We start from the raw sequence: 27,250 nt of genomic DNA on the forward strand, positions 1-27,250 counted from the left end.
TTAAAAGTCAATAGATAATGAGCCTTGTGCAGCATCCTCTCGTCCTCTCACATAAATTTCACAAGGAATCTCCTCCATCACTCTGTCTTCTATGACCTGCTCAGGGCAGTCATGGGCCTGTTTAAATGTGTAACTACTTTTCTTGAAGGTGCTATTAAATGTTTTCATCGGCTGAGGTTGTGCAAAATCATTGCGGAAAGGAAGTTCCATGGAACTGAGGTTGGTCCTGCTTTGTTTTATACTGGAAGTTTGAGAGCCACAGTGATGGTCATGAATACATCTTGAAGCAGTAGAGGAGCGTCTCATTTTCTGATAGTTCTCCAGTTCTTCTGATAAGTCAGCCAAGTCTGTAGAAATCTCTTTATCCCTTAATGAGAACAGTTCATAATGTGGCGGATCAAATACTTCTTGGAAGCCGGTTTTATTAAAAGCAGTTTTGCAGGCCATAACCTTTTTGCGAGGCTGCTTTACTTGCACCAGAATTGAAATTATGAGAAGAACCAAAACTATCCCTGAAGTAATTCCAATGATGGTTCCATGAGTTTTGGTGATTTGTTCAAACAGTCCAGTTTTTTTCTTCTCTGCAAAAAAGAGAAAGGGTTGGCTTGAGAGTCGGTTTAAAATGTCTAATCAGAAATAATTCAGTAAAATTTGAGGTTGGACTTCATATGCAAAGATTTAAGATAATGAAAAGTGTAAATGACAGAGGAGGTCATATGCTGAGGTCATTCATATGGGTACAAATGTCTATTAATTAGCATTGGCTCCATTAATGGGCACTGCATCCCTGTGAGTGAGAGCAGAATTTGGCCCTGTATGTTTTAAGCATTAGTCCTGACTCAGACAAAACTCACTGATTACAATGGAGTTTCGTCTCATACGGGATCAGCAAGGACTGCAGGACTGGGCCCACTGAACAGCGTGCAATTTCAGGCGAGGACCATGCTCTGCTCTCATAAGTGGGGCTATTTTCCCTGAGGTTCACACAAACATTCAAGAGCAGAATATGGCCCATAGTTTTGCGGGAAAGAGAAGTTACATTAGAACAACCTTAGAAATGTAATGAACTTGTAGATTTGTGGGATTTGCCATATTGAATCAATGCAGTGGTTCATTAAATCCAGTACCCTGCCTTCAGCAGTGACAAACACATGATACTTCAGAGGCTGGTGGGACCCTCCCCTAATCCAACAAACCTATTTAGTTGGGGTGTGGGTTACTTCCTGACCCCTGTGATAATCAGTTTACATTCTGAAAACTAAAATTTGATTAAACAGCATATCATTACTTTAGCTTGCATAGCTACAAATGCTCATACACAAAGGGCCCAATCCTGCTCCCATTGGTGCCCATGGCAAAACTCGTATTGATTTGAATGGAGGAAAAACCAGGCCCCAAAATTATCTTGTCCTTTAAAAAACAACAACAATATAAAAAAATCCAATCATACTATTTATCTTGACTTCACTGGATGGCTTCATGACTGAACTGTACCTGCGTATTGCGTTGCAAGTTATTTAACAGTCCACATCATAAGATCAGTTTAAAAAAAAAAAGTTACTTGATAGCACTTCCTATGAAAGTACACAAGATGGCAGTATTTGATTACAGCAGGTTTCCCACCCTTGGAGACAAATTTCTAGCAATTTTTTGCTCTGGAAAAAGTATTTGTCCTGGATGACTAAAAGAAACATGTATGAATGCAACAGAATATTCATTAGAAAACAGTAAAAATATTTACTGCTTTCTGGGTTTTGGGTTTTGTTGTTGTTGTTGTTTTTGCAATTCTGTTCACATCTGAATCCAAAATATAGTGGGTACTTTAGTTCAGCACACAGTAGTTAAAAATGCTGGGCAAGATGGTATTGCTTTGTTGCTATATATTTAATAAATAAATCTCACATATTGCAGTGGGTTTGTGAAGCATTCTAGGAAAGGTGTATATTTCAGAAAAGCACCTGTAGTTAAGGCAAACCTCTCAGAAAACCATTTCTGATTAGGAATGTGTATAATACTTGCTGTGACATGATACATTTTAGCTTAGTAACTACATTTATATTATTTTCACACTGTAACATAAAGGGGCCTCCTTTGAAAAACAAGGATTTTTCCCTGCAAAAGCAACAAGGTTTAGGAATAGATGGTAGTGGTACAAATCAGGCAAATACAGAAGCATATACTTAGTAAGCCCAATGTTCTGTGTAAAGTTTAAAGTATACTTTGTGAAGGGCATGTAATGTTCAATTATAGGGCAGGTACATTCTTCAACCCTGCTCATAGGCCTCCTGGTTTTAAATTAAAAATTTGGAACATCTCCCTGAGTTTAGTAGAATAGCTGTCTTCATCACATTTGCAGGAAAAGATGTTTTATGACTTTCTTAAATGAAAGGCTAACTGACAATCCTGGATCACCAAGGTTATGCTTTACACTATATTCACCTTTGCAATGATTTTCATCCCAAGGGTATGCACAGTTTTGAATGCCATTGCAGACCAAAGAATTATTGATGCACATGTTGCTATGGCAAAAGTAAGTGCTGCCTGAACATGGAGCTGCAGGAGAGAAGAAAAAACAAGTTAAGAGCTCAGAGTGCACAAAGTCTGTGAAGAAACCTTATATTTCTCAGTATGCATATTCATTCTTTCACTGACTGATCTAAGATTTCACATTACATGAGTTTTCCCCGCATATTCCTTATTAAGTAGCTTAGTATACGCCCATTTGGGGTCGCTTCTGGATGCACAACAGATACTATGAACAAAACAGTACTGATCAAACTGGTTAGCAAAAAGAGCCATACATTGGTTGGCCACCCAATGCACGTGATGGAAAAAGCTTCTATTGTCTTAAATTCCTATCTTATAGCATTATATTGCATTCTGAATTACTTGTTGATTATTTAGATTGCAGTAGTGCCCAAAATATGCCATAGGCTTTCCAAACTCACAGGAAGTCAGTTTGTTCCCTGATAGGGTGACCAGACAGCAAGTGTGAAAAATCCAGACAGTGGGTGGAGGGTAATAGGAGCTTATATAAGAAAAAGACCCCAAAATCAGGACTGTCCCTATTAGGGTTACCATATTTCAGCAAGCAAAAAAGAGGACGGGAGGAGCTCTGCCCTAGCCCTGCCCCCGTCCTGTCCTAGCCCCGCCCCTGCCCCTCCCACTTCCCGCCCCCCTCAGAACCCCCAACCCTCCCCCCTGCTCCTTGTCCCCTGACTGCCCCCCAGGACTCCACCCCCTACCTAAGCCTCCCTGCCTCTTGTCCCCTGACTGCCCCCTCCTGAGACCCTCCCCCCATCCTAACTGGCCCCCTAGGACCCTACCCCCTACCTGTACCCTGACTGCTCCAACCCTTATCCACACCCCCACCCCCAGACACACCCCTGGGACTCCCACGCCCCATCCAACCACTCCACACCCCCTGACAGTTCCCCCCAGAACTCCCGACCCATCTAAACCCCTCTGCTCCCTGTCCCATTGACTGCTCCGATCCCTCTCACCACTCCTGCCCCCTGACAGCCCCCCCCAGAACTCCCAACCCCCCCCTCACTCCTTGTCCCCTGACTGCCCCCTCCTGGGACCCCTGCTCCTAACTGCCCCCCAGGACCCTACCCCCTACCTGTACCCTGACTGCCCAAAACCTTATCCACACCCTCCCTCAGAAAGCCCCCCCCATCTCTTGACTGCCCCATCCAAAACCTCCCTGCCCCTTCTCCGACCCCCTGGCCCCCTTGTTGTTGGCCTTCGCCTAATGTCTCTGTGAACTTGCTCAGGAACAGCCTGAGCCGTTCGTCCCGGCACGCTCGTCCCGGCAGGCTGGCTGGCAGGGGAGGAGGAGCGGGGGAGGAGCTCCAGACTGCCGGAGGCGATCTGCAAATGCAGGGAGGGAGGGAGTGATCTCTGCTGCAAGGGAGAGGAGGAGGGGCTCTCTCTGGCTGTCGGAGCCTCATGTAAGTGGCACCATCCGTCCGGCTGCCCTGTTAGCCGCGCGCGCTCTGCATGGGGGGGAGAAGTCCGGACATTTACAAATTCCCCCCGGACGCTATTTTTAGCTCAAAAATCCAGACATGTCTGGGGGAATCCGGACGAATGGTAACCCTAGTCCCTATAAAATTGGGACATCTGGTCACCCTATTCCCTGAAGAGTATACTTCCTACCTGTACAGAATACCATAGGTGCATCATGCTTTACAGATGAATGAGACATGACAAATTTCTGCTCTGAAACATGAAAAATCAAAGGGAGATGCTGTGTAGGTCTGAGGCAGCTGAAGTTCCTACCCTTCTTCCTGCACTTCCAGACCTAGGCTGTTAAGTGAAGGTCAAATTCCAGTTCCTGCAGACTGGGAGGGAATGAGTTCCCCACTCGAGGTCCCTTTCCTAAGAACTCTCTTCTCAGGAATTCAAATCTTGGCATTTTCAAACAGAACATCCCTGCTGCTACCAGCCATTGAGACAGTCCATATGAAGAGAGATGTCGCTTGGCCTCAAGCCCTGTAGGGCTTTGTAGATTAAATGAACAGAATCCAAAAGCAACTGGGAAGCTAGTACAAAAAAATACATTATATAGCTAAAGTGGAGATTCAGTGGTAATAATAATAAATAGTAGCATTCCGCACTTCTATAGTGCCTTCCCTCTGATGATCTCAAAGTGCTTTATAAACATTTAGAAATGCCTGTCAGGTAGGCAACAGTAGTGTAAACACTGTAACAAACCTGCCACCTGTGACTTGATGGTTATTGCTATACTGTATAGTGGTCACTTGGACCTTCATGGTGAAAGAGGTGAACTCCTGCTCGTGAATGGGCCCTTTTTATTGCAGATAATAGAGGGTCCAAGGGAGACCAGCCTTTAGCTGGCAGCTGTTTGTAAGAAATTTGAAGAAATAAAATAACTATACATTCTCTCTAAAGAGGATTTTAAATTTCTATCATATTTCATGCCCTTGACATTAGAACAGTATCAAAGCATCCATTTTCAGTATATATAGCATATTATTTCTGCTTTAGGACATTGCTTTTGATATTCTACCCAATATACAGTTTGTGTTCCATTTTTCTGTATTGCTCGAAGTCAGTTCCATATCAGCACTGATTTTAATGTAAGGACAGTGGTGTACAGTTCAGAAGTTCTAATTCTGTCCAGGAGAAGGTAGTGGCTTGTCTTGCTCACATGTCCGTTTATTACATATTTCCCAGATAACTCATGCTTGAGCATCTGGGGTTCACAAATGCAGACGTGAATCCAAGGGGTGAGTGACGGAGAGGATGGCAAGTGGGAAAGGGATAGAGTTCTACCATGTCTTCCCCTCAGTTAAACCCCTGGGCCCTAATTGCTTCAGTTGGAGTTTTGCCTGCAGAATTAATGGAGGTTTTAAGCCTATATTTCTTAACCCTCTAAATTTGCCTTCCTTAAAACTAATGTCTTTGTACTGCTGCTGCTCCATTTCTTACTGTGCTGAATTCCACAAGCTCATGTGCACTGCTTCTGAGCTTTATTTTCATGTTATCAATTGGTTCCTCTATATTGGAAAGAAATAGATCCATAGAGGATCCTGTTTGTAGTCTCAACTCTTTGAATCAAAGCTTTTGTCATATGTAATTTAGGAACTTCTTAGAAGATGCATGTTACCCAATTTTTATCTTAGTAATTTCAATACTTCTAAATATCATTGATTGTTTTACACACCTTCCTTGACTGGGTGTTGCAAAAATTTTAATACTTGGAAAGTGCTTTGAAGAACAGTGCTTTATAGTATTATTAATTCATGGGAAGTTGTGGAGAAGAGGCACTGTATGAATTAACAATGAGAAGCTTAAGGCAGTAGAGGAGGAAGGTAATATTTGAGGCATTGCCTTTTCAAAGCAACTTCCATTTATCCATTTAATTTCTTTTTACTATTGAGTTTGAATGTATAGTGATTTTGAGCTAGATATGCAAAAGAGCTGAGCACCCAACAGTTAAGCATCCAAATAAGTGGCCAAATTTTCCAGAAAGCTCTGTTCCCGTTTAGGTGCATAAATAAGGGCCAATTTGTTCTCAATGGGAGATGCTGGATCCTGAGCTCTTTTGAAAATCTGGCCCTTCATTTATTTTAAGTGCCAATAGTGAAGAATAAGGTCCCAAAGTTTTTGCCTGCTCAAACTCTGGCTGCTTCTTTAACTACAGTAGAACCTCAGAGTTATGAGCACCAGAGTTATGAACTGACCAATCAACCACACACCTCATTTGGAACTGGAAGTATGCAATCAGGCAGCAGCAGAGACCCTCCCCGCCCCCCCGAAAAGCCAGTACAGTACTGTGTTAAAACATAAGCTACTGAAAAAAATATAAAGGGAAAGTTTAAAAAAAGATTTGACAAGGTAAGGAAACGGTTTCCATGCTTGTTTCATTTAAACTAAGATGGTTAAAAGCAGCACTTTACTTCTGCAAAGTTAAGTTTCAAAGCTGTCTTAAGTCACTGTAAACTTTTGAAAGAACAACCTCCATTCCCAAGGGGTTTGTAACTCTGAGGTTCTACTGTACTTAACTAGTTGCTCCTTTATTGGAAAGAGAACCTGTTCTCATGCTGGTGTCCAAGTCACAACCTTACATGCCCTTCATCTGGAATGACAGAGGATAAAACTCATGCAGCTATAGTACTTATGAATATGAAACTGGATCAGCTACTGTTCTGGTTGGAAACATGGAGGTTAGACTGGATAGCACCAAGCACTGAATAGCGCAAACAGAAAAAGACCTTAAGTGATTCAGACTGAGAAATGGGTGCGTATCCAGCATTTCAAGTAGCATATATAAAGAGAAAAAAATCTGCCACTTAGAGTGGAAATGTTGGAGATCCAGATCACTATTAAGCTTCTTGGACTGAGACCACATGTGGATGGAAAAACTGACTAGATTTTTTTTAAATTTAGAAGAGAGATAAAATTGATAGCCTACTCCTGCAAGATGTAATTTCTGGAACACCAAAGAAACAGAGTAGTTGTTGGATAGAACTGAGTGCTTTTTGAGGGAAGAATAACTATGGGATATAGCATCAGACCAGGAATTTGATGAAAACTGAACTTTTTTTGGTAATACTTTCTCTCAGCCATGTCATTTTGAGGTTCACTGTAAGGTATGAAATTTGACATATACCTGGATGATGAATTTTAAACAAACATTCTTTCCTTTTTCCATCCCTAGATTTTTTTTAAAAGCATTTTGGTTTTGAAATATGTACATTACGAAGAACAGAGTTTGATTCCTGGCAAAAGAAACTAAACTCTTTATTCTTCCAAGGAAGATCAGTTGAATACCATGTAGTTTACTGCAAATGGAGAAGGGGGGGGGGGGGAAAAGAGTCTTTTGAATGAGAATTTAAAAACTGAGGTGGTGTGGACATTGAAGACCTTGGCGTTTTCCTCAACAGTAGAGAGCTGCCCTAATGTACTTGGCCAAAATTTCTGGAGACTCTGCTAATGCTATTGGGCAACTAAGAGTCTGCTTTATCCCCCCAAGTCCTGGTCATCCTGTAAATGAAATTGATGTTTCATGACATGTTCAGTTTTTAAGTAGCTATGAATCAACTAGGAGCCCTAGGTCTAGCTTTCTAGTTCTCAAACTTTGTATTGGTGACCCCTTTCACACAGCAAGCCTCTGAGTGCAACCCCCCACCCTTATACATTAAAAACACTTATTTAAATATTTAGCACTATTATAAATGCTGGAGGTGAAGCCGGGCTTGGGGTGTAGTCTGACAGCCCCACTTCAGCGACATCCCATGTAATAACCTCACAACCCCCTGAGGGGTCATGACTCAGTTTGAGAACCCATGGTCTAGCTGTAATACACCATCATCATAACAAAACCTGGCTCTTACATAGCATTTTTTATCTGAAGATCTTAAAGGGCTTTACAAAGGAGGTTAGTATCATTATCTCCATGTACACGGAGTGTTAATACTTGGTACAATGGTACATTGATTCTTGTGTCAGAATGTTGTCTACCGTAGATAACGAGCATAACTAAATGCTATTCAGTGTTCATCTGTCTTCAGGTAGTTTAACTGTGCTTTACTAAGAGAGGATGTCGTCTCTCTGTATAGTTGCTTGTGCGCTGAATATTCTAATGAAAATGCCTTCTGTTCCTTTCACAAACTTAAGCCCAGATTGTGCTATTTAGTGACTGGGGTGGTATACAGCCATCCCACCTCTTGGGGAACTAAAAGAATTATGCCCCCGAAATCACAGTCTCTCCCTTAGCTACCTGATGTTTAGGGGAGTTTTTCTGCACCCACCCAGCTTCGTGGACTGGTACGGAGAAGGAGCAAGGCCTTGACTTCTCTCTGTTGCCTCTTCCATTCCAAAAGGAGAAGGTTTGTAGTCTCACATCTGCCTGGATGGAACACATGGGCTGCACTCCCCCCCGCCCCATATTTGGAAACTTGTCAAGGAGGGGGCAGGGATTAGAAGGCTCCTTGCAACCTCTCTTTGCTGCACAAGGGGCAAGGACCAACTGGCCCCATCAATATACAGTATTCTCTCCTTCTAATAGCCAAGTATTATACGTGATACTGCTAATGCCACCTATTCAGGTTGCTCAACATTTCCCATTATAGGACTCTTTTCAGTAGCATGTAACTGTGCAAAACCCAACCATCTGAGCTGAAATTTTCCATGCTGGGTGTCTGCCTCAAGCTGAATTTTTTGAAATGTCAGCCAAAATGGTTCAGCCGTTTCCAAGAAGATGACTAAGTAAAAAATATAATTTGTCTGTTAAATTATTGAGGTTTTTTTCCTTTGAAATGCTCCAGCATTCAAATGCTTTGGAACAGGGTCCTGAAGTTTTTTGGTGGTGGCCTTGTGTCAGGGATGTGACTTTTGCAATCCCTGGGAAAATCTGGCCAACTGATTAGTTTTTGAAAAACAAAAAAAGAACAAACCCACTTCCTACATGCTCAGTAGAGCCGTAGATTGTTAGCAGCTGAAGTTTCTAACTGTTCTGTCCCTACTGAGCATGCTCCCAGCTCCTAGTGGCTGATTGGACTGCATATGCACCATCCCCACAAGAATGACTGAGGATGCTTCAGTCCAAGGCTACAGGGGTAAAGCTAGACTTTCCTGGTAATCGCTGCTCCAGGCTTGGAAGCAGCCAGGCACTGGAACTGAGAGCAGAGAGCCATAAGAATACTCCTACTCAAAACTACATTGAAGAATGTTATTCAGGTTGCAAAAGCAAAACACTCAAAAGTTAGGAAATGCCAGATTTAAGGTTTCCTGGACACAATACAGTCTTTCACTAAATGATCACCTACTCTTTTCCCCCACAGGACCCCTGCTCTGGGGTTGAATCAGGGTTGTGTTGTAAAAGCTTTTTTTCTGTAGGACCCTCTTTCTCATTTGTTCAAGAAGTTGGAAGGTATGTAGTGAATGAGAGGGAATTGCTGGAAAAGAAAGGAGGGTGTCATGGTTAAGGCAACTGAATGCCACTCTGGTGGACTGTGATTTGATCCCTGCCTCTGTCACACAAAGTTCCTATGTGATGTTGTACATGTCATGTAAGCCAGAATTGTTCACAGGGGGGTCACGGATTAAGAATTCCTCATTTGCTGGATGTCCCACTTGGGACCCTGGGGCCTGATTTACAGAAGTGGTGCTCATTCACAACTGCACCTGAAGTCAATGGGAGCTGTACCTGAATACAAAGTGCTTAGTACTCTGGTCCTAGGCATTTCACATTAGGCACCCAGACTTAGTGGATACTTTTGACCTTAATCTCTTAGTACCTCAGCTCCCAATCTGTAAAATGTGAATCATGGTATATCTTCACTTCACAGAGGTGTTATGAAGATCAATATTTGAAGTACTCAGACACTAGAGTGGTGAGCACTTTGGAAGAGTCCATGAGGAAATAAACTACAGTAATAAGGCTTAGGGCCACACATTGAAATATGATCATTAAGTGAGCACCATCCATTCAGTGCCCTGAATAACTCAGGGCACCTGTGGAAAAAAAATAGTATGTAATCACTTAAGATCATAACACATATGCACAACAAGGCTAAATTAAGGCAACCTTAATTCTGGCATTTCCTTATTTTTGAGTGCTTGACTTTGCAAACTTAATAAGGTTCTTTTAATATAGGTAGTTGTGTTCATATATTGTATCGGGGGAAAAACCAAAACACATTCTATTATCTCATCCCCTTTAGCTGAGTTATGCTATTTCAGTCACATCTGCAGTCTGCAATGGGTATGCGTGAACTGAATATGTCATGCAGAATTAGTTCATTTATGTAAACCTCTTCAGAAATATTGATTGTTTTCAGGGATGGATTCATACAATTACAAATCAGTAACAAAGTAGAAGAGAAAAAAGTGCTCAATGATCTGAAAAAAGAATAAGCACATAATTTCACTATTCTGAGCACTGAAGTTTGCTTATAACAAGGATATTTTAATATACACCTCTACCCCCATATAACGCTGTCCTCGGGAGCCAAAAAAAAATCTTACTGCGTTATAGGTGAAACCGCGTTGTATCCGAATTAGTGTTATGTCGGGGTAAAGGTGTACATGAAATGCTCTGTTTCATTGGCTTTTTTTTAAAATCAACTCATTATCTTTCTCCTTTTCCTTAGGTATCAAACCGGGAGATAGGCAAGAACAACTGTACATATCTTTACAGACTTGCTTTTGGCAATGATTTTTTGATTAGTTAGACTCCTTTCTTTGAAAAAGCAGATATCTTTATACCTGTTCATCACTTCAGCTTGTTGGAGAAACAAGAATGGAAAAAAAAAATCAATATTTATAATATTAACTGATCGTTTGACCCGTCGAAACGAATCTTCTAAATTCAAAGCTAGAGCCTAGCCTCACCAGAACAACCATTATTATTCATCATTGTAGCTGAGGAAGTGAACTGAAGAAAGCAAAACAGCTTTTGTAATTTTGGTTAGCGACCAGTACCTAAAAGTGGTAGTTGCAGAAAAGGAACGTTGAATATCTGTAGTGGTTTCTTAATGTCATATCCATAAAGTAGCAATATCATATTCCTCTTAAAAATCACCATCACAACAGAAGGATTATTTCATAGCAAGTACATTTTTATCTGAGTATATCTTGAACTCTGTTTTATGAAACAACAATAAAATACACTATAAAAGAGATAATTTGGACTTTAAAAAAAGTCCAACCCTGCAAGGTGTTGAGTAGTATCACTTCCAGGATGAGGCAAAGAAACAGCAGCATTGCCAATTAGTTTTGCTCTTTTTACAACCAAACCTATACAATATCTATTATTCAGGTCACATTCATTGGAAACTTAACATTAAGAAAAGCGCAAGAATGATTGTACTAGAGTCAGATGGCAGGTATGCAATAAGCAAACTCTGCGCTAGGTTTCCTATACTGCTCTTCCAACATACCTCATGCCTGCTCTCCAGTTCCAAGTTCTGGCTTCTCTTGTAGTGAGCCTGACAACTGTTTCAAATTATCTGGTGTGATATGGATGTGTGTCCACATGGGAACAGATTGAGGCTATGAAACTCAGCCAGATTAGGAGTAAAGTATGCAGAATAAGTATGCAGGGTAGTATATTAACCTACTATTAAATGTAGTCCCACCTAAAACATCCTTTTAAAACACCTTAAATCATAAGCCTTGCGAGCATCATCATTAAATCTTTTATATGCAATCCATACGGAATCTCAGAACAGCATTCACAGTCCTGGTCTTAACCTATGGAGTCCTTAACAGATTGGGACCTAACTCACTCAAAGGCTGCCTCCCCATCCAAGAGAACTTTGCTTCACAGGCAACACAGCAGGGGGAATCTAGATTTAAATTAACAGATGCTGGGGAAGAGCAGGACCCTGGCTATGGAACGCCTTGCAAGAAAAGGCTTAGTGTCTGAGACTGGCTATTACTTGGTTCAAATGTAAGACAGGCCTTTATGAGAGAATCTTCCCCCAGGAACAGTACCCATGAACAATAATAAAGTGAGTACTGTGTTTCCCTCGGTGTGAATTGAGAATCAACATTTTTTGTTATGCCTGGTGCTCATATAACACAAAGCTGATGCTTTTTCTTAAATACATTCAGCGCTTGGCTACGAAGAAGATAACTGAGGATGTACTTACGATCAACAAATGAAGTGAACAGCATTCTGAATCTGCTGAGTCTGCTACCCTCATCTGCCCACATCCGTACCACTCCTGTTCCAGTCTGCAGCATCACATCGTTTGCTACTGTGCTGCAAAACTTTGCCTTCAGGTTTTCAATGGAACTGCTTCCATCATATACAGCTACAAAGTTTCTCTTGCATTCGTTTGAGTGCTCCATTTGGTAGTCCAGGAATCTCAAATAAATCTGTTTAAAACAAAACCCCACAACCTCTAAGAAAAGTAAAACAGAATGCCTTAGTAATAAAACAGGACAGAGTTTCTCTCTTAGACCTCCCAGTGGACCCGGATTACAGTATTCTGTCGTCCTTATATAGGCATGGAACTCCCAGTTCACAAACTCTTGTGTTGTATGCTTACAGTTTCATAACCAGTGATTCCTTCACAAAATGACATTATGGATTATTATTTGCAATTACTTTTATCCTAAGTATCAATAAATGACAAGAACTTTCCAATGAAAATTGACTAACTTGTTCTCTCCCTAAGCTTACAAGAAAAGCAAAGCTCGTAATACAAAATGGTGCAGGCTGAAGAGAGCTGCTCTTAAGCACATTCTAGAACAGATGTAAGGAATATACAGGAAGAATGCAAGGATTTATTTTTCAGAATTTTGGGAAAAAGCTTTTTCCTGTAGCAGGTTTCTGAACTTTAGAAAGATGGATTTCAAAAAAACAACCAGAGAAATCTATTTGAGTCTTAAAGTCAAAAATAAGGAAACCAAAGTCCTTTAACTCTGCATGGAGGCTATTAAATGAATCAGTCACAGAAGGCGCAAACAACCTAAATAGAAGCAGGAATGTAAAAAACAAACAGAATTAAAGGGTAAGATTCAAGAGGTTATGTGAGTCAAACTGGTATCCCTCAGAGGCTGGAAATCTAGCTCAAACAAAGACAAGACTGAGGACCATATATTACAGCAGACCATACATAATAAGGAATTTAGGAAGACTAAGGTGGAATTTGAAGTGCAAATAGACAAATTTAAACTATTTGCCTTCAGATGCATCTGCAGCAGACACCTGTGAGACCTTGTAGATTTGCTGAACTTGCAAGGAATAAAGGGAACAACTAAGGAGATTTCTGGGCATGAGCTAACTTCTAATTGATGCAGGGTTAGAAATAAGCTGCTCATATGGGCAAGCTATTCCAGAACTGCCCACTCGAGGTTGTCACCGGCTACTGTGACAAATTACTAGACTCAGATCAATGCTTTGATCTGGTAGAACAATTCTTATTTTTCCTGAAATGAATGTGACATGATTTTGTAAGTAAAAAAAAAAAAAGGGGGGGGGGAAATCTGGTTTATATTTTTATACAAATGTTTTAAATTTTCACATCAGAATGACAATACTGGAAGGTGGGGGGGAATTTTCAAAAGAACTTAAGGGACTAGTAAGAGTCAGTGGGACTTGTGCTCCTTAGTTATTTAGAGCTTTTAAAAACTTCATCCTTATACCATACTAAGCACTTATCTGCACAGAGACCTAGTGAGCAGCAAACCAGGGTATGAATGTACAGGACACTAGCTTGCCATGCACTAAGTTGTTGTGTAGACCCTGCCACTGGGCACTAAAAGTTCTGTAGCATGCTTTCACATACTGCTGTTTGTTTGAAACAGCAGTATGTCAAAACAAAGTGCACTACGAAACTTTTAGGGTGTGTCTACACTACAATAAAGCACCAGCGGCTGGCCTGTGTCTGCTGACTTGGGTTTGGAGCTATAAAATTGCAATGCAGATGTCCAGGCTTGGGCTGCAGCCTGGGCTCTGGGTCTCTGCTGTCTTCGCTGCAATTTTCTAGCCCTACAACCTGAGTCAGCTGACACCGGCCAGCTGCAGATGTCTTATTGCAGTGCACTAGGGTATGTCTACACAGTAGCAAGGCCCACAGGCAACTTAATGGGTGGCAGGGTAGTCCATATTCCCCCTAGCACCGTTAGTACTCCCAAGCCATTGCACTTCCTAATGTTCTCCACAGGCAAGATGCTGATACTATGCCCCTTACGCACCATACTTGAAAGCCAGTCCCATATTATTTTTTCCCCTTCAGCTGAGAAAATACTTCCTCTAGTAGTGGATATAAAACTTTTTCACTGTAACCTGCGTCAGTCTGTGATTATTGCAAATTGTAAAGTACCATTTAGGTGAGTGTTTTTTGTCTCTCCTCACTGTCCCCCATTATTACAGCAGCAGTAGCTTTTGTTGACTTCATATTCCCCTGAAGTCAGAGAGAGCTGCAGGTGCTCAGCATTTAGCCTGAAATATAGAACTCTCCTAACTATTGCTTAATTGGATTTTTATTCCTGCTGTGGAACTATAATGGAAAGAATAAAACATTAATATTCAATCTAGCACTCATAGTGCACGCTTACTCTATGCTGTGTACACAAATCAAGGGCACAATTTTTCCAAAAAGTTTCTGCTCAGTAAAAGATGCATCTGGTTTCTATGCCTACTGAAAAGAATTTTTAGGATTTCTGCTGCCCACAAAGAAGGTAATAGTATCAGAGGCTTCCTCATTAGAATATTAATATATTATAGAACTTTTCTGAATCCCTGAAGGTTATCAGAATTTCAATGATGCACAGGCTTTTTTTTAAGTTTTCAATGACTGTCAATTTTCAGATTTATTTTTATTACAAAAAAATCAAATTTGGGAAATGGAAAACTTTTCTCTTTCTTTCTCATAAAAGGACAAAACACCTGAGGCTGCTCCATACAACCGTTCAATGTCATAATCCTGTCAAAACCAGAACTCAGGAGACCAACTTTAGCATGACAGTTTAAAAATAAGTGTAAACCTCAAATCATTTAGGAAGATAATCTAATCTCAAGAGCCACTCAAGTACAGAACTCGCTTTAAGCAACATTCAATAATATTTATTAAAATAATTTAGGCATGGAGTACTTCAAATAGAAAACAAGAGAGAAAAAATGATTTTTGCAAATCATTTCTAGAAAGACAATTTCTATAACTCACTCTAGGATAGAGCTCTTGGGAGTTATGAGTTACTTCCTCAAAACATGTAATAAAGTTATTTTATTCTGCTGTAGTTACCTTACTCTTTTGTCCCCTATTATTCTCATGGTTTAGGTAGTTATTTTTGGTACTATTTGGGAAGCTGGAGAACCAGAGCTGTTGGAAAGTTTTCTGTCTAAACTGATTTTTCAACTAAATTAAAGTGTCTGCTTTCTGTGGAAAATTGAGGTTTTGCTAAAGGTTTCAGCCAAAAAAAAAGTTTGTTGAAATACCAAGTCAATTTTTTTTGTTGGGGGGGGGGGGGGGGGAGACCGTACCCATTTTCTGATCAGCTCTACTGAAGAATATTTACTTCTTCCCTACTTTTTTTTTCGTGCATCATGCTATTTTTATCCTATCATACGTAGACATGCAGCATAAACAGCCATTACTTACCCTGTAGGAACTGTAGTTCTTCAAGATGTAGTCAGTGTAGATCCCACAGTAGGTGTGCTTGAGATGGGATTCTTTAGAAGTGAGGATGGAGGGAGAGTCATGGGATCCACACTGCCTACATTATCTCGAAGAACCATAGTTACTGTAGGGTAAGTAACTGTTCTTTCTTCTTAGAGTATGTGAGAGCTTGGACCCCACTGTAAGTGACTAGTAAGCAGTATCCCCATTCCCCTCGGGATGGAGTTCCTGTTGCATCTATTGAACAGTAAATTGTGTACTACTCTCCTGAACTTGGCATCTGACCTAGCAGCTAAATCCCAGCTCTAACATTTCACAAAGGTCAGTGGTTTACTCCACATCACTGCTTTGCAGATAAATTTCTGATACTGATACATTTCTGAAGCAGGAGGAGTGAGCCCTGATGTTTGGTGGGTGAGGTACACCAACTGTGTAACAGTGAGATTCAAAATAGTTAATTCGGTGAAAGTCATTTTGATGAGATTACCTTGGCTATAGCCAGAAAGACAGATAGGACAACAGTCTGACTGCTTCATTACATTGACAGGACTAAAGCAAAGTCCTGGATACATCTAGCGCGTGGAGTGTGGTTTTGGGAAGAGAGGTAGGCTGGTTGATTTGGTTTGAATGAATTAGTAGCACTATTTCTCTCTGAAATATTGCAGCCTGAAGCTCACTTACTCTGCTGGCTGAAGCAATAGCCACAAGGAAGACAGACAGTCTTCTGAGTGAGGTGATGAGAGGAGCACTCTGTGGGCTCAAAATGACCCTCATGGACTGATCTAGCAGCTGTAGCTTGAGCCAAGTGTGCCTGCATTTATAAGCTCTGGAAGAAAAGGTGGATCACCTCTATGCAAAAGAGACATCGACCTTGACGGAGATCAGTCAGTCGTAGGATCCAGGGTTTGAAGTCCACCATGGTGCAACGCACTTTGCCCCACTGCACAGGAGGATTAGCATTTTTATTTATATAAATCTCCTTCCATGTTTGGAAAGTGTGAAGGTAAGATTTCTTCTTTAGAGAATTGCAGCTTGGACACTTCTGTCTCGCTGCCATGTTGACTTCGAGAGCTGAGGGAGGGTCACAGCCACTCCACTCTTTATGCCCTCTTATGGGAGGACAAGGAGGCACAGGGGATGTGCTCGACCCTGACTGCCAAGGCTATTGAAAGAATCCAGTCTTGTGTGCATTAGGCACAAATACACCTACACTGACACATACTCCAAGAAGAATCTCAGAAACACAGTTACTTGGTCAATGCATAAGATGGTAAAACTTCAGTGACAGACTCATATGTAGTAATCTATATTTTGCTCACGTATCAGGTAACAGACATTACCTAAGACTACCCTTTGTCTGCAGCTAACTGTACTCATTAAACTTGAGGCCAAGTTGCAGGCCATTTAAACATGTGGCCCATAAAATTATCAAAGTGCCTAAACATTATAAATTTCAGGTCAGGGAAAAATAGCTGCATCACCAGGGACCTGCAGTTAGATACTTGTTTCTAAAATAAATGTATCTTAATTTCCTCAACTGCCAATAGCTAATTAATTTAAATGAAAGTGAGACATTTTGTAAATAATTACTAATGACCATTCCCTATTACTAATGGGCTAGAAGCCCATTATATATTGAATGATACAAATGGACTTGCCTTAGCATTTGGAGTAGCCTTAATTGTCCATATGCAGTCAATTGCTTGTCCAGGTTTTGTTTTCTCTTCTTGTTCTACTTGACTGGAACGTACTATTCCATCAGCTCCTGAAAGCTCAAATTGGCAGTCTGGAAAGAACATACAACTCGCTGTCAAATGCAAGATGAGATTGATTAAAAATTTCATGTACAAATAAATTGGTATTGTAATACTAGACCTGGGATGGGATTTAAAATACCTCCTAGGTAAGTGAAGTCTGGATCTGCAACAGAAGAAATCACAAATCATTGGGACTGGCAGTTGAGTCACTTCAAGGTTTAACACAATCTAGAGACAATCTATTTCCTAACACACCACAAAATACGAAGTGCTAGAACAGATATTGAATCAATGGGAGAGAGGTGATCCTTTTGTTACCCTGATGCTTGATTCCATGATAAGTGACTGTACCTCACTAAGATGGTTGAATATTTGTAATATAATGGAGGTGGTTACCACCACACTAGAATTTCCTTTCAGTTTTTTATTCCCACCTAATCCTGCAACCTGATCTGCACTGATGGTTCCCTGCACCTGTGCTGGCTTGCACTAAAATCAACAGAACTCCACAAGGGCACAGAGATCAACCAGTGCACATCAGATTGCAGGATCAAGGGGTATATAAGTAGCTCTGTACTGCATCAGGTGGAAGAGGTTTACTAGTGCAATTTGATGCAGCAAGATCAGAGTTTTGGAATTAGTAGAGTACTCATGAACATTACAATAAAGGGTAAACAAGCAACAAGGACCAAGATTTTCCCTTGGATACACACATGCCTCCCATTGATGTCACTGATAGCCACAGACATGCATCTAAAGGCATAATTTAGCTCTAGTTTTCTCTTGAACGGTGTTCTATCGTACATGTCTGGAAATGGTACTGCTAATGAGTTCAGAGCAGATTTTTCTGAAGAGGTCCACAGCAGAGGAGCAACAGAAAGCTCCAGCATTTGGTCCAAAGTGAGCATGCAGCCATTGCATGCGCAAGCACTCACATTTTCATGAGCAGTTTAGTATTTTTCCCCACACACAACTCAACAAGTGAGCCTTGCAAGTTACATGTGCATGTGTTACACAGGCAAAACCTGATTTTTTGTACACCAGTGTTCCAATACACAAACACCAATGGCTGCATGTCCATTTTGGACCAAATCCTAGTCCCACTGAGCTCAAGGCGCAGAATTTGTGTGGGCCTTTATCTATAAAAGGGATTTACAGTTAAACAAAAAAAATGCATAAATCCTGATTGACTTAAATACTCAAGACAGTTCAGAAAATTGCATCCTTAGCCCACTCCCATTGAGCTATATAGTCTGGCACACATGTTCACTGTACGGAAACCTCTGCAAGTCAGAGTTTCAACCTCCTTTCTGAATTTGCTCTTCCTTTTGAATTTAAGTCAAGTACTTAGTGTCATTTAAGTGTTCTGTGAGGCTTAATTTCTTTTTCTGATTTTTGTTCATTGTCACTGGTACTTAAAAATATTTAAACATCTTGTGAAAATGTAAAAGAATGACGACAAAATATAATGGTTCTTCCACAGTCAGTACAGTCCACCACAAAAATAAATGTATGCGTGGCAGATTTAGAATACAAGCCCGAGCCTTGCTAGCACTAAGCTAACTTGGTTTTGAGAATGACATATTGGTTAAATTGCTTTGGAATGTAGCTTGGCGCACACATCCATATAACCCCTGCGGGAACATTTTAGCACATCCCACATGGTTCCCAAAGGGTTAGTGACCCATGCGAATCGGAACAGCATGAGAAACCAAATCCATAGCAGAGTGAAAACAGTTCTGTTAAAACACTTGTACTAATGTACAATATTTTCCTATGATTCTGGAGATGAAGGGCATGTCTGGGAAAGAGAGGGAACATAAAGCAGTTATACCTGTGTATACAACATTTATAGTAATAGCTGACATTTATATATTGCTTTTGGTCCCAAAGGATTCTAAAGTGTTTATAACTATATATGTGCAGTATCTAAAATACAGCCACCTGGAGCAGAACATTCTGCACAAGGACATTGGATCAAATCCTCTCTCACCAAAAGTGCCATAGGAACTTTGAATATCCACACAGAGCAGACATAACCTCAGTTTTTTTTTTTTTTTAAATGAGCTTGCAACCAAAATATTCCTCCCCTGCTTCATAACTTGCTCAGTGTTCAATCTGCCTCAGCGTCACAAAGAGCTGAGTCAACACTCTTAGGATTTGAAACCATGGTTCCAGAGAATCTAGGTATTTCAAAAGCTGATGCTTAAGCCCATTAAGCCATTTCCTCCAGCTTTGCATGCTTGAGATTATACCCTAGTTGATACATTTAGAACCAGATTCTGTTTGCCTCTAGTCAGGGGCACACAGCTCAGAATCAAAGAGGGTGTAGGGAAAATGCATTGGCACAGGGAGACGGCAGAATCCATATCCTTGAGCTCCTTGAGTGCAAGCTGCACTGATCCTATCACTTTACATACGTAGGGAAGGGGAGGGGACTATGGCCCACTGCACACAGATTGAGCTACTGGTCTGATGCCTGCAGAGGGAATATATGCTACACATTAAAGGAGGCAACAAGTAGGAACATGCTTCTCCTAGCACCTTCAGAGATGGTCTGTCTGCCTCATTACAGCTGCTGAGGCAGCCCTTCCATGCGATATCCTCCCTGCTATTCCCGCCCCATGTAAATGTTGGCTTAGAAGCCTAGCTTTTGACTAATACGATGCATATTGGAGAAAGCAACCCAGTTTAAATACAAGCCTTGCTACCCTCTTTTAAGCCATCTTAAATGTCTTTATCGTGTTCAGTTTCTTAAACTACGTTTGTGAGGCTGTTCTCAAGACTGGGTTAGCTTTATGCTAGTATGGAAAGTGATTGTGTGGTAAATAAAACTCTTACCATTCTTAGAGTTGTTAGTATAGGCTCTGTACAAGCTGTGAATCAGCAATTATGCTCTGTTGTTTCCAGGTTCTTACCATGATTTACAATTGCTTGTGTAGACAGGGCTACAGACTAATGCCTTCCTCAGGCATGTTGCCCTCTTTGGAAAAAAATACATATTTACACTATTATACATATATGCTCTTCTTCACAGATTAAGGCGGCTCTGGAAAGGACCACGAATGGACCGACTTAGGCATCCTTATAAATGCGGATTTTTGATCAAATAAATATTAATAACTCGAGTCAATATGAAAATGTGTCAGTCCTTATTATGAAGCTCTGAAATAATCAATAGTGATTTGATGGATGCCAATTTTAATATGTTTAAAGAGTTACCACATATTCTCAGTAACCAGTTTTCAAACAGTAGTAGTTCAGTCAATTTAGTATCGCTTTAAAAAAGAAGACACGAGACAGGCGTAGTCCACATCACAGACTAAAGGACTAAAACCGTCAGGTGCTGTGCAACCACTCTGAGTTGTTGAGCACCCTCCACCCCCAGACTGGCTGTGCTGAGGATTCTTCCGCATTCCTTCAGTGCTATTCTAGCACCAGTGCTAAAAAGGTTGGAATGGTAGTGTAGACTGGCTGCTAACATTTTTGACATCATGTCACGCTAACATAGACAATATGTTGGGGAAATTGCCAGCGGCTAGTTTTCACTAACATTCCTACTACAGCACCCACAGAGCTGTGCTGTTGTAGAACAACTGTGGGAGAATTCCCTAAAATCTTCAGCATTGACCTCTTTACTCTGAAAATTAGGGCCTGTAATTTTCCACCAGTTTAGCTCCCCCAGCTTTAGCAACAGAGGAAGCTGTAGGGTTGACAGTGCTCAGATTTTTTAGCCACCATGTTATCTAACCCTGCTCACAACTATACTAATCATGAAATGCAGCTCCAAATTGCCAGTATAGACACAGCTACTGAGTTCATGGGAGTAGAGGGAACGAACTGTGCCTCTCACAGAACTGAGCCCTAACTGTTTGCAAAATGATATTTTCAAATCTTGAATTTGTACCTTTATATTAGTTTGAAATTCTGTATGAGCAAAACAACAACTAGACAATGTAAGAAGCTTTTTAATAAAGTATCTTTACCTGGTATAAATGAGTATTTTGCTTGAAATCCCTCTCCTTCTAGCTCCTCATCCGAAGTAAACTTTATCCACATAAACCTCCCTGTTGATCTAATTAGTGCAGGACTTTTCAGACCACAGTAACGATCGATGAGAGGGGAAAAACCAAAAGGTCCATCTCGAACTTCAAGGTGATCAAATCGACATTCAAATGAGGGCTCTATGTAATAAGGTTCATCAAAGGTCAACTCAATTCTTTGGCGTGGAGCAGCTACAACACAATAAAAGTTTCAACATGGTATAAGTTAATAGATGTGTAAAACACTGACACTAGGCAGTGAAATAATGAAGCAACAAAACCCGAAAAGTGTAAAACTCAGAGGCATGTGACACTTCTCAAAAGAAGTCTAGTAAGCTTACTGCAGTAACTCAGACACCCTGTATAATTAGAATGCCTTCTGCATAATCAGGTAACCTTTGCATTTTTCAGTAGGCTGTAAGGTTTTTATTAATTTATTTGAATACAAACATCACAAAGACCTCTACCCCCCAAAAAAGCTTAAAATTACCACCTCTAACATAAAATGTTTTTGCATATGTAACAGCCTTAGTATTAAGCTACAAAAATCAAACAAGTCAGTACTTTACAACTAATGGGGAGATAACACAGACAAGGCAGGGAGAGAAAGGGGAAAAAGATGGGGGGGGAGAGAAAGGAGGTCTTGACTGATGGCTGAGTTCTTGGTGTTCATTAGTCAAATGTTTCTAAAAATGAAGTCCAGATTTCTTCAAATTCACTGTTTTTCAAACTCTTCAACTATACGAGTGGAAGGTAACTCTCAATAGGCTTTTCATAACTGAATCTTAACTGAGAGTTTAAATAGCACCTACAATATACACCAAGATGCATATACATATTCATTATTCAAACATGGGTGTCTAAAGTTTGACACCCAGGAACTTGATCTAAACCCCACTGGAGGCAATGGGAGTCTCTGACTTCAGTGGACTTTGAATCAGGCCCTTCATCAGGCATGAAGTGCAAGTACCCAATGTTCTTTTTTGTGCCTTTCTTGTGGCACTCACCTACTCTGTGTATAGTTTGAAAATTCTTTGTTCTAGCAACAACACTGTATGGAATATGGGTGACCATTTATAAAATTATTGATGCCAATATTACAAAGTTGCAATGAATCTTACACCATGTAAGGTATCAGTGGAAAAGTTATTTGCTAAATATGATCATCTTGTTTATATGTATGTATCATCTTTGTATCTTGAGTTATAACTTATTAATATGTGAGATATATTTGAATCTCAAACTTGTGCTATGTTTCTGGGTGACACCCCCAAACAGTTTGGAATCAGCAGTATCCAGCCTGCTTCATGGCTCATCGAGGGCAATCAACTGTGCAATGAGCCCACTGAAAGAAGTGGGGGGGAGGTGGCTACACCTATGAGTCAGCAGGACATGTAAGAACATGCCTGTGGACAGGGGACAAGTTCTTTTCCATACCCACGTGCTGTGAGCTTGTGTTTGGGACAAAGGATGTACAAGCCACATGGCAAAGGACATAAAATGGAGAAGATGCAGCTGTCTTTTTGTCTTCAATCCTGCTTCTCACCTCTGGAGTAACTTCTCTACAAACTGAAACTTTGAAGAAGAGACTGAATGACCCATCCAAGCTTTGGATGTGTTCCAGAGGGACTTCACAAGCCAGCCAACTCACCAATGCTGCTAAAAACCTTATATATGGACTCTGAAGTCATATGTATGTATCTGATTGCTTTCATCATCATTTAACAACTCTCCTCTTTCCTTTCTTTTATAATAAACCTTTAGTTTTAGATAGTAAAGGACTGGCTAGCAGTGTGGTATTTTGGATAAGATCCAAACTAGTAGTGACCTGGCACTGTGGCTGATCCTTTGGGGATCTGAAGAACATTCTGTATAGTAAGTAGAGTTTTAAATAACTTCTCAGTTTACCGGACCTATTTGCTGGCTGGAAGCCAGAGACTGGGATGCAATAAAGGTGGTTGTGTGATTTCCTTTTTTTTTTTTATTAAAGCTTCCTGATCCATCACGCTGGTTATCAAGAGCACAGTGTGACACTGGTTGGTGGTTAACATTGTAGTTAGATTCACCAATTTTGGGAGAATCTACTCTCCTTTTTGCAGCCTGCCCTGGGCATTTTCATTGTGAACTACCCTAGGCACCTCAAGTCACACCAGGTATATACTGTACCAAATTAATCTTTTGGACTTTGACTTGTGGAGTAGAGAAGCATGGAGCTGCTCTAACATCTACCAGCTCGCAGTGACACCTAAGGGACTATATACCATCTGGAAATTGCTAGAGGGCATTGTACTCGGCCATGCCCCCTCCACATCCTTGCACTGGGGGCTGTAGGGAGGGAGGCAGAGGAACCAGCTCCCTGCCTGTTGGGAACTACCTCATGCCAGGGAAATTTCCAGGTAGGAGTGTGTGGCCAGTCTCAGCACATTCCACGTGGCCTGCACAGGGCAAAGGGATCAGAGCATGGCAGAATATCTGCCTCAAAGTATATTCAGTCATAAATAAGACACAAAGGACCATAAATGCATACAAGAGAAAACCAAACACTATATAGCAAGCATACACGGATAAGACACCACTGAAACTGAAAACTCACCACAGGATATTGTAAAGGAGACTTGCAGTGACACCTGAATACTTAGTTTCATCACTGGAGGCCTGAGGACAATCCCACTGAAGTCAGTGTGAGGGTGTGTGGGGGTCCTTCTATGGACTTAACTGGTTTTATATGAATCCCTAGGAGAGGAATGTGTTCAGTGTGGCTAAAGTCCTGCAGTCCTTACTCAGCAAACTCTTACTGCAGTAAATTTTTTTAGTTAATGGGATTTTTTTGCCCGTCACACATAACCTTAATGGTGAGCTCAGCCACGCTGAAGCACCCTACGTTTGCAAATGAACAGGCTACATGACAGTCAGATGCGTGTCTACCTGCTGATACAGGCGAGCATGAGGTCATCTCTGAGGTTCTGTGTGACATGGAGTTGGACGAAGATGGGGATAGATACGATCTTTTTGAAGTGGTGGAGATGGCAGTGTCCCCCTTTTGGAGTGCATTAGTACTGTAAATGATGGGACAGTGGTGAGGAAAGCTGAAGACTTCTTTAAACTTGTTATTTCTATGCTTTCAAGGATTCGGGTGGGACCTGATATATCCCTAACGGTCACTAAATAAGGTTTTTTTTGTGTTAATTCATAAATGTTTAAGTATTCCAGGAATTTGTAGTTACTGTTTTGCAGCCCAAACGTGTCCCCTCCTTACTCAGCCTAACATCTGCAGAAGCGAATCAATATATTACCAATATCGCCCAAGTGACTTTACTTAATATAAACAGAATGGCAGAACAGTTCCACTTCCTACACTGTCAACAGTAAGAATACAATACACCAAAGGAGAAAGAGGATGTTAGTACCTTCTAAAATGTAGATACACTCCTGGTTTGGTGGGTACAAATTAGGATAGTTTGGTGAAGCAAAATGGCCTCCATTGCTTGTCCGAACCCAGTTGTCACACTGGGTAGATGGTACGTGGTTCACTCCAATATTCTGACCACCTTTAAAAAGAAAAATCACACTTGTATACTACAAGTAGAGAGAATTTAACAACAAAAACCATCCACTTGGAACAGTATATCTTAGGGTGTGGCACTAACTGTCAGACGGAAGAGACAGCTGGTGCTACCTGCAGATCCTCTTATCATACTAGCCAGCTGTCCCTATTTAGCAAAGGGATTTTATTTCTGTAAAAAGCACATTATAGTTTAATAGCATGACATATCCTGCCCACTATTTTGGAAATTCAAATCTGCATAGTTACTACTGAGGAGTAGCAGGGAACCTGTGATGCGAGTTAGAATCTTGAGTACGTTGTTCTTTTCAAGTCAGTCATTGTGGCATGCAATACTGCTATACCCCTTTACAGTGCACTAAACTGCTACAGAAAAAAACAACAAAAAAAAACCACTCAACATTACCGCTCAGTTTTCTTCCCCATTCATATGCAAGTTTGACCCATTGAAGTTCAAGGGCAAGGCTTGGCAGGACTGGACACTTGATTTCTCTGTTCACGTTACTGCTGTTGGCCTGATTCAGGAATGCACTCAAGCACATTCACTTGAATTAAGACCTTCATTTATAGTATGTGGTTCATTACAATATTTACAATGTCGAAAATAGTTATTGCTAAACATGGCAGTGTTAATAATAAATTAATAATTACAAGAAGAAGTAATATTGCACTAGTGTCGAGAGGCCCTAGTCTGGAACAGGGATCTGTATAGACAGAGAAAACTATGATCCCTGCCCTGAGGTTAATTGGTTTGATAAATTAAGATACCATACCAGATCACTCCCTGGAGCTATGCAGAGGGGGCCCCTCCAGGCACAGATTTCCCTGCCACCTCTCTACCATCTTAACACTGGATATCCCTTGGTGGAGTTTAAGATCTGCAGGCTTTGAAAGGGGAGTGCAGGACAACTGGGTTTCTGCTAGATTCTCCCATTCTCACAGGGGAAGCAACCATAATGTACTTATGCAACTTTCCCTTATACACTGGAGAACTGGGCTTTTGAGGGATTCCATGGTGAAAGGAGTTCCTAGCAGCCTCTAATGGGTCCCTCCAAAATACACAAGAATCTTGGGAGAATTCTGGAGCCTGAAGGTTGGGACCCTTAGTCTCATCTGCAGAAGAAGTCAAAAGAAATTCTGCAAGTGTCAACTCAAGGAATTCTCTCTCTCCTATGCAGGTTATTCCAACCTAAGGGAGAAACTGGCTTGTAAAGCCATTTGCCTCTTCCCTATCCCCAAATGGGGACTGTCTCCTAACATTCTGGGGGAATGCTGGCATATTAAAAAAATTTGAAAGGCTTGCTGACATACACAGAAAATGGAGGGCTCTCTACTGTTTTGTTCTACCTATAAGGACTGAACTGATCTGGATATGAAAAAGACAGTTGGTTATTTACAGTTAACTATTTTTTATTTGCAATAAGAATTGTATTCATTTGGCAAAATGAAATGCAATAAATAAGGAAAAATATATATAAAAACAGAAGTAAATCTTACAAAGTACTATTAGTGTAAGTGAAATATCCTAACAAGAAAGCATTTCTGATTTACCATATCTACCCAGCTTACTTTATTTAAAATTACAAAAAACCAAATTTCTTTTAAAGAAAATCTTGTCAATACTGTACCTTGTGTCTTCTGTGCCACAGCAATCCCTTCCACTACAAGTATTGTTATTAACAACACTGGTGAGAGAAACAGAACAGGTAAGACATCAATAATGGAAGCAGAAACCAGAGGTCTTTTTCTGCAGCCCTTACTCAGGCAACACCTAAATGAATCCAAATCACCAGTCAAAATACACATACCGGTATATTAAAAGCAAATCAGTTATTTTAATTCCTAGGATACTTAGTGCTTGTGAAAAGTGCTGGATTTACAGTCCTGAAGATAGAGGACTTTTTGACCCAAAGAAGCTACTCAACATTCAGGGCCCTAGGTATGTTCTAGATAGAAGTAGAAATTGAAAGCATCTGGTATTTTCTTTGACAAAATCTTATTTACAAGGAATGCAAAAAAATCCTGCTCCTCCGAATGCAGGAGGAATCAAGAACAAAAGAAGCAGTTTCTTAGCTCACAAACCCCAAGCCTCTGTTGCCAACATCAGACCCAAAGTGCTGTCTAGCTTTCCCAGGGTCACTGTGCATACAGGCTACTGCTTGGCCTTCTTGCCTATCTCTGTTCTGAGTTTGTGTTTTCTCAAACCCTGCCCCTCCACACGCCCGCTATTCACAATGCCCTGTGGCTATGGGCGAGTTTCCGGGCAGACTCTAAGGGCATGTC

The 27,250-nt window shown here is 40.8% G+C and overlaps 1 protein-coding gene across 1 annotated transcript; it reads right to left on the reverse strand.

Annotated features, from left to right (window-relative positions):
• Nucleotides 1–26,773, reverse strand: NETO2 (neuropilin and tolloid like 2). Its single transcript, XM_065416676.1, has 8 exons — nucleotides 26,596–26,773; nucleotides 24,813–24,953; nucleotides 21,349–21,597; nucleotides 17,481–17,525; nucleotides 17,264–17,391; nucleotides 12,129–12,357; nucleotides 2,440–2,553; nucleotides 1–581 (listed from the first exon to the last, which is right to left on the reverse strand). Exons 1-8 carry the CDS (start codon nucleotides 26,771–26,773, stop codon nucleotides 1–3), a joined length of 1,665 nt encoding a protein of 554 aa, XP_065272748.1.
• Nucleotides 26,774–27,250: the final 477 nt, after the last annotated feature.

This window comes from Emys orbicularis, chromosome 14 (assembly GCF_028017835.1).
Source record: "Emys orbicularis isolate rEmyOrb1 chromosome 14, rEmyOrb1.hap1, whole genome shotgun sequence".
In the NCBI taxonomy this organism is placed as follows: domain Eukaryota; kingdom Metazoa; phylum Chordata; order Testudines; family Emydidae; genus Emys; species Emys orbicularis.

Bases quoted from the DNA above. Each gene is read 5' to 3' on its own strand.
- NETO2 (XM_065416676.1), bottom strand. From the start codon at position 26,773: ATGTGTATTTTGACTGGTGATTTGGATTCATTTAGGTGTTGCCTGAGT. The intron at 17,392-17,480 runs GTCTAGTATTAC...TGTTCTTTCCAG, and splicing joins TATTTTAAATCCCATCCCAG to ACTGCCAATTTGAGCTTTCA. The intron at 2,554-12,128 runs GTAAGTACATCC...TCTCTCCTGCAG, and splicing joins GTTCACTTCATTTGTTGATC to CTCCATGTTCAGGCAGCACT.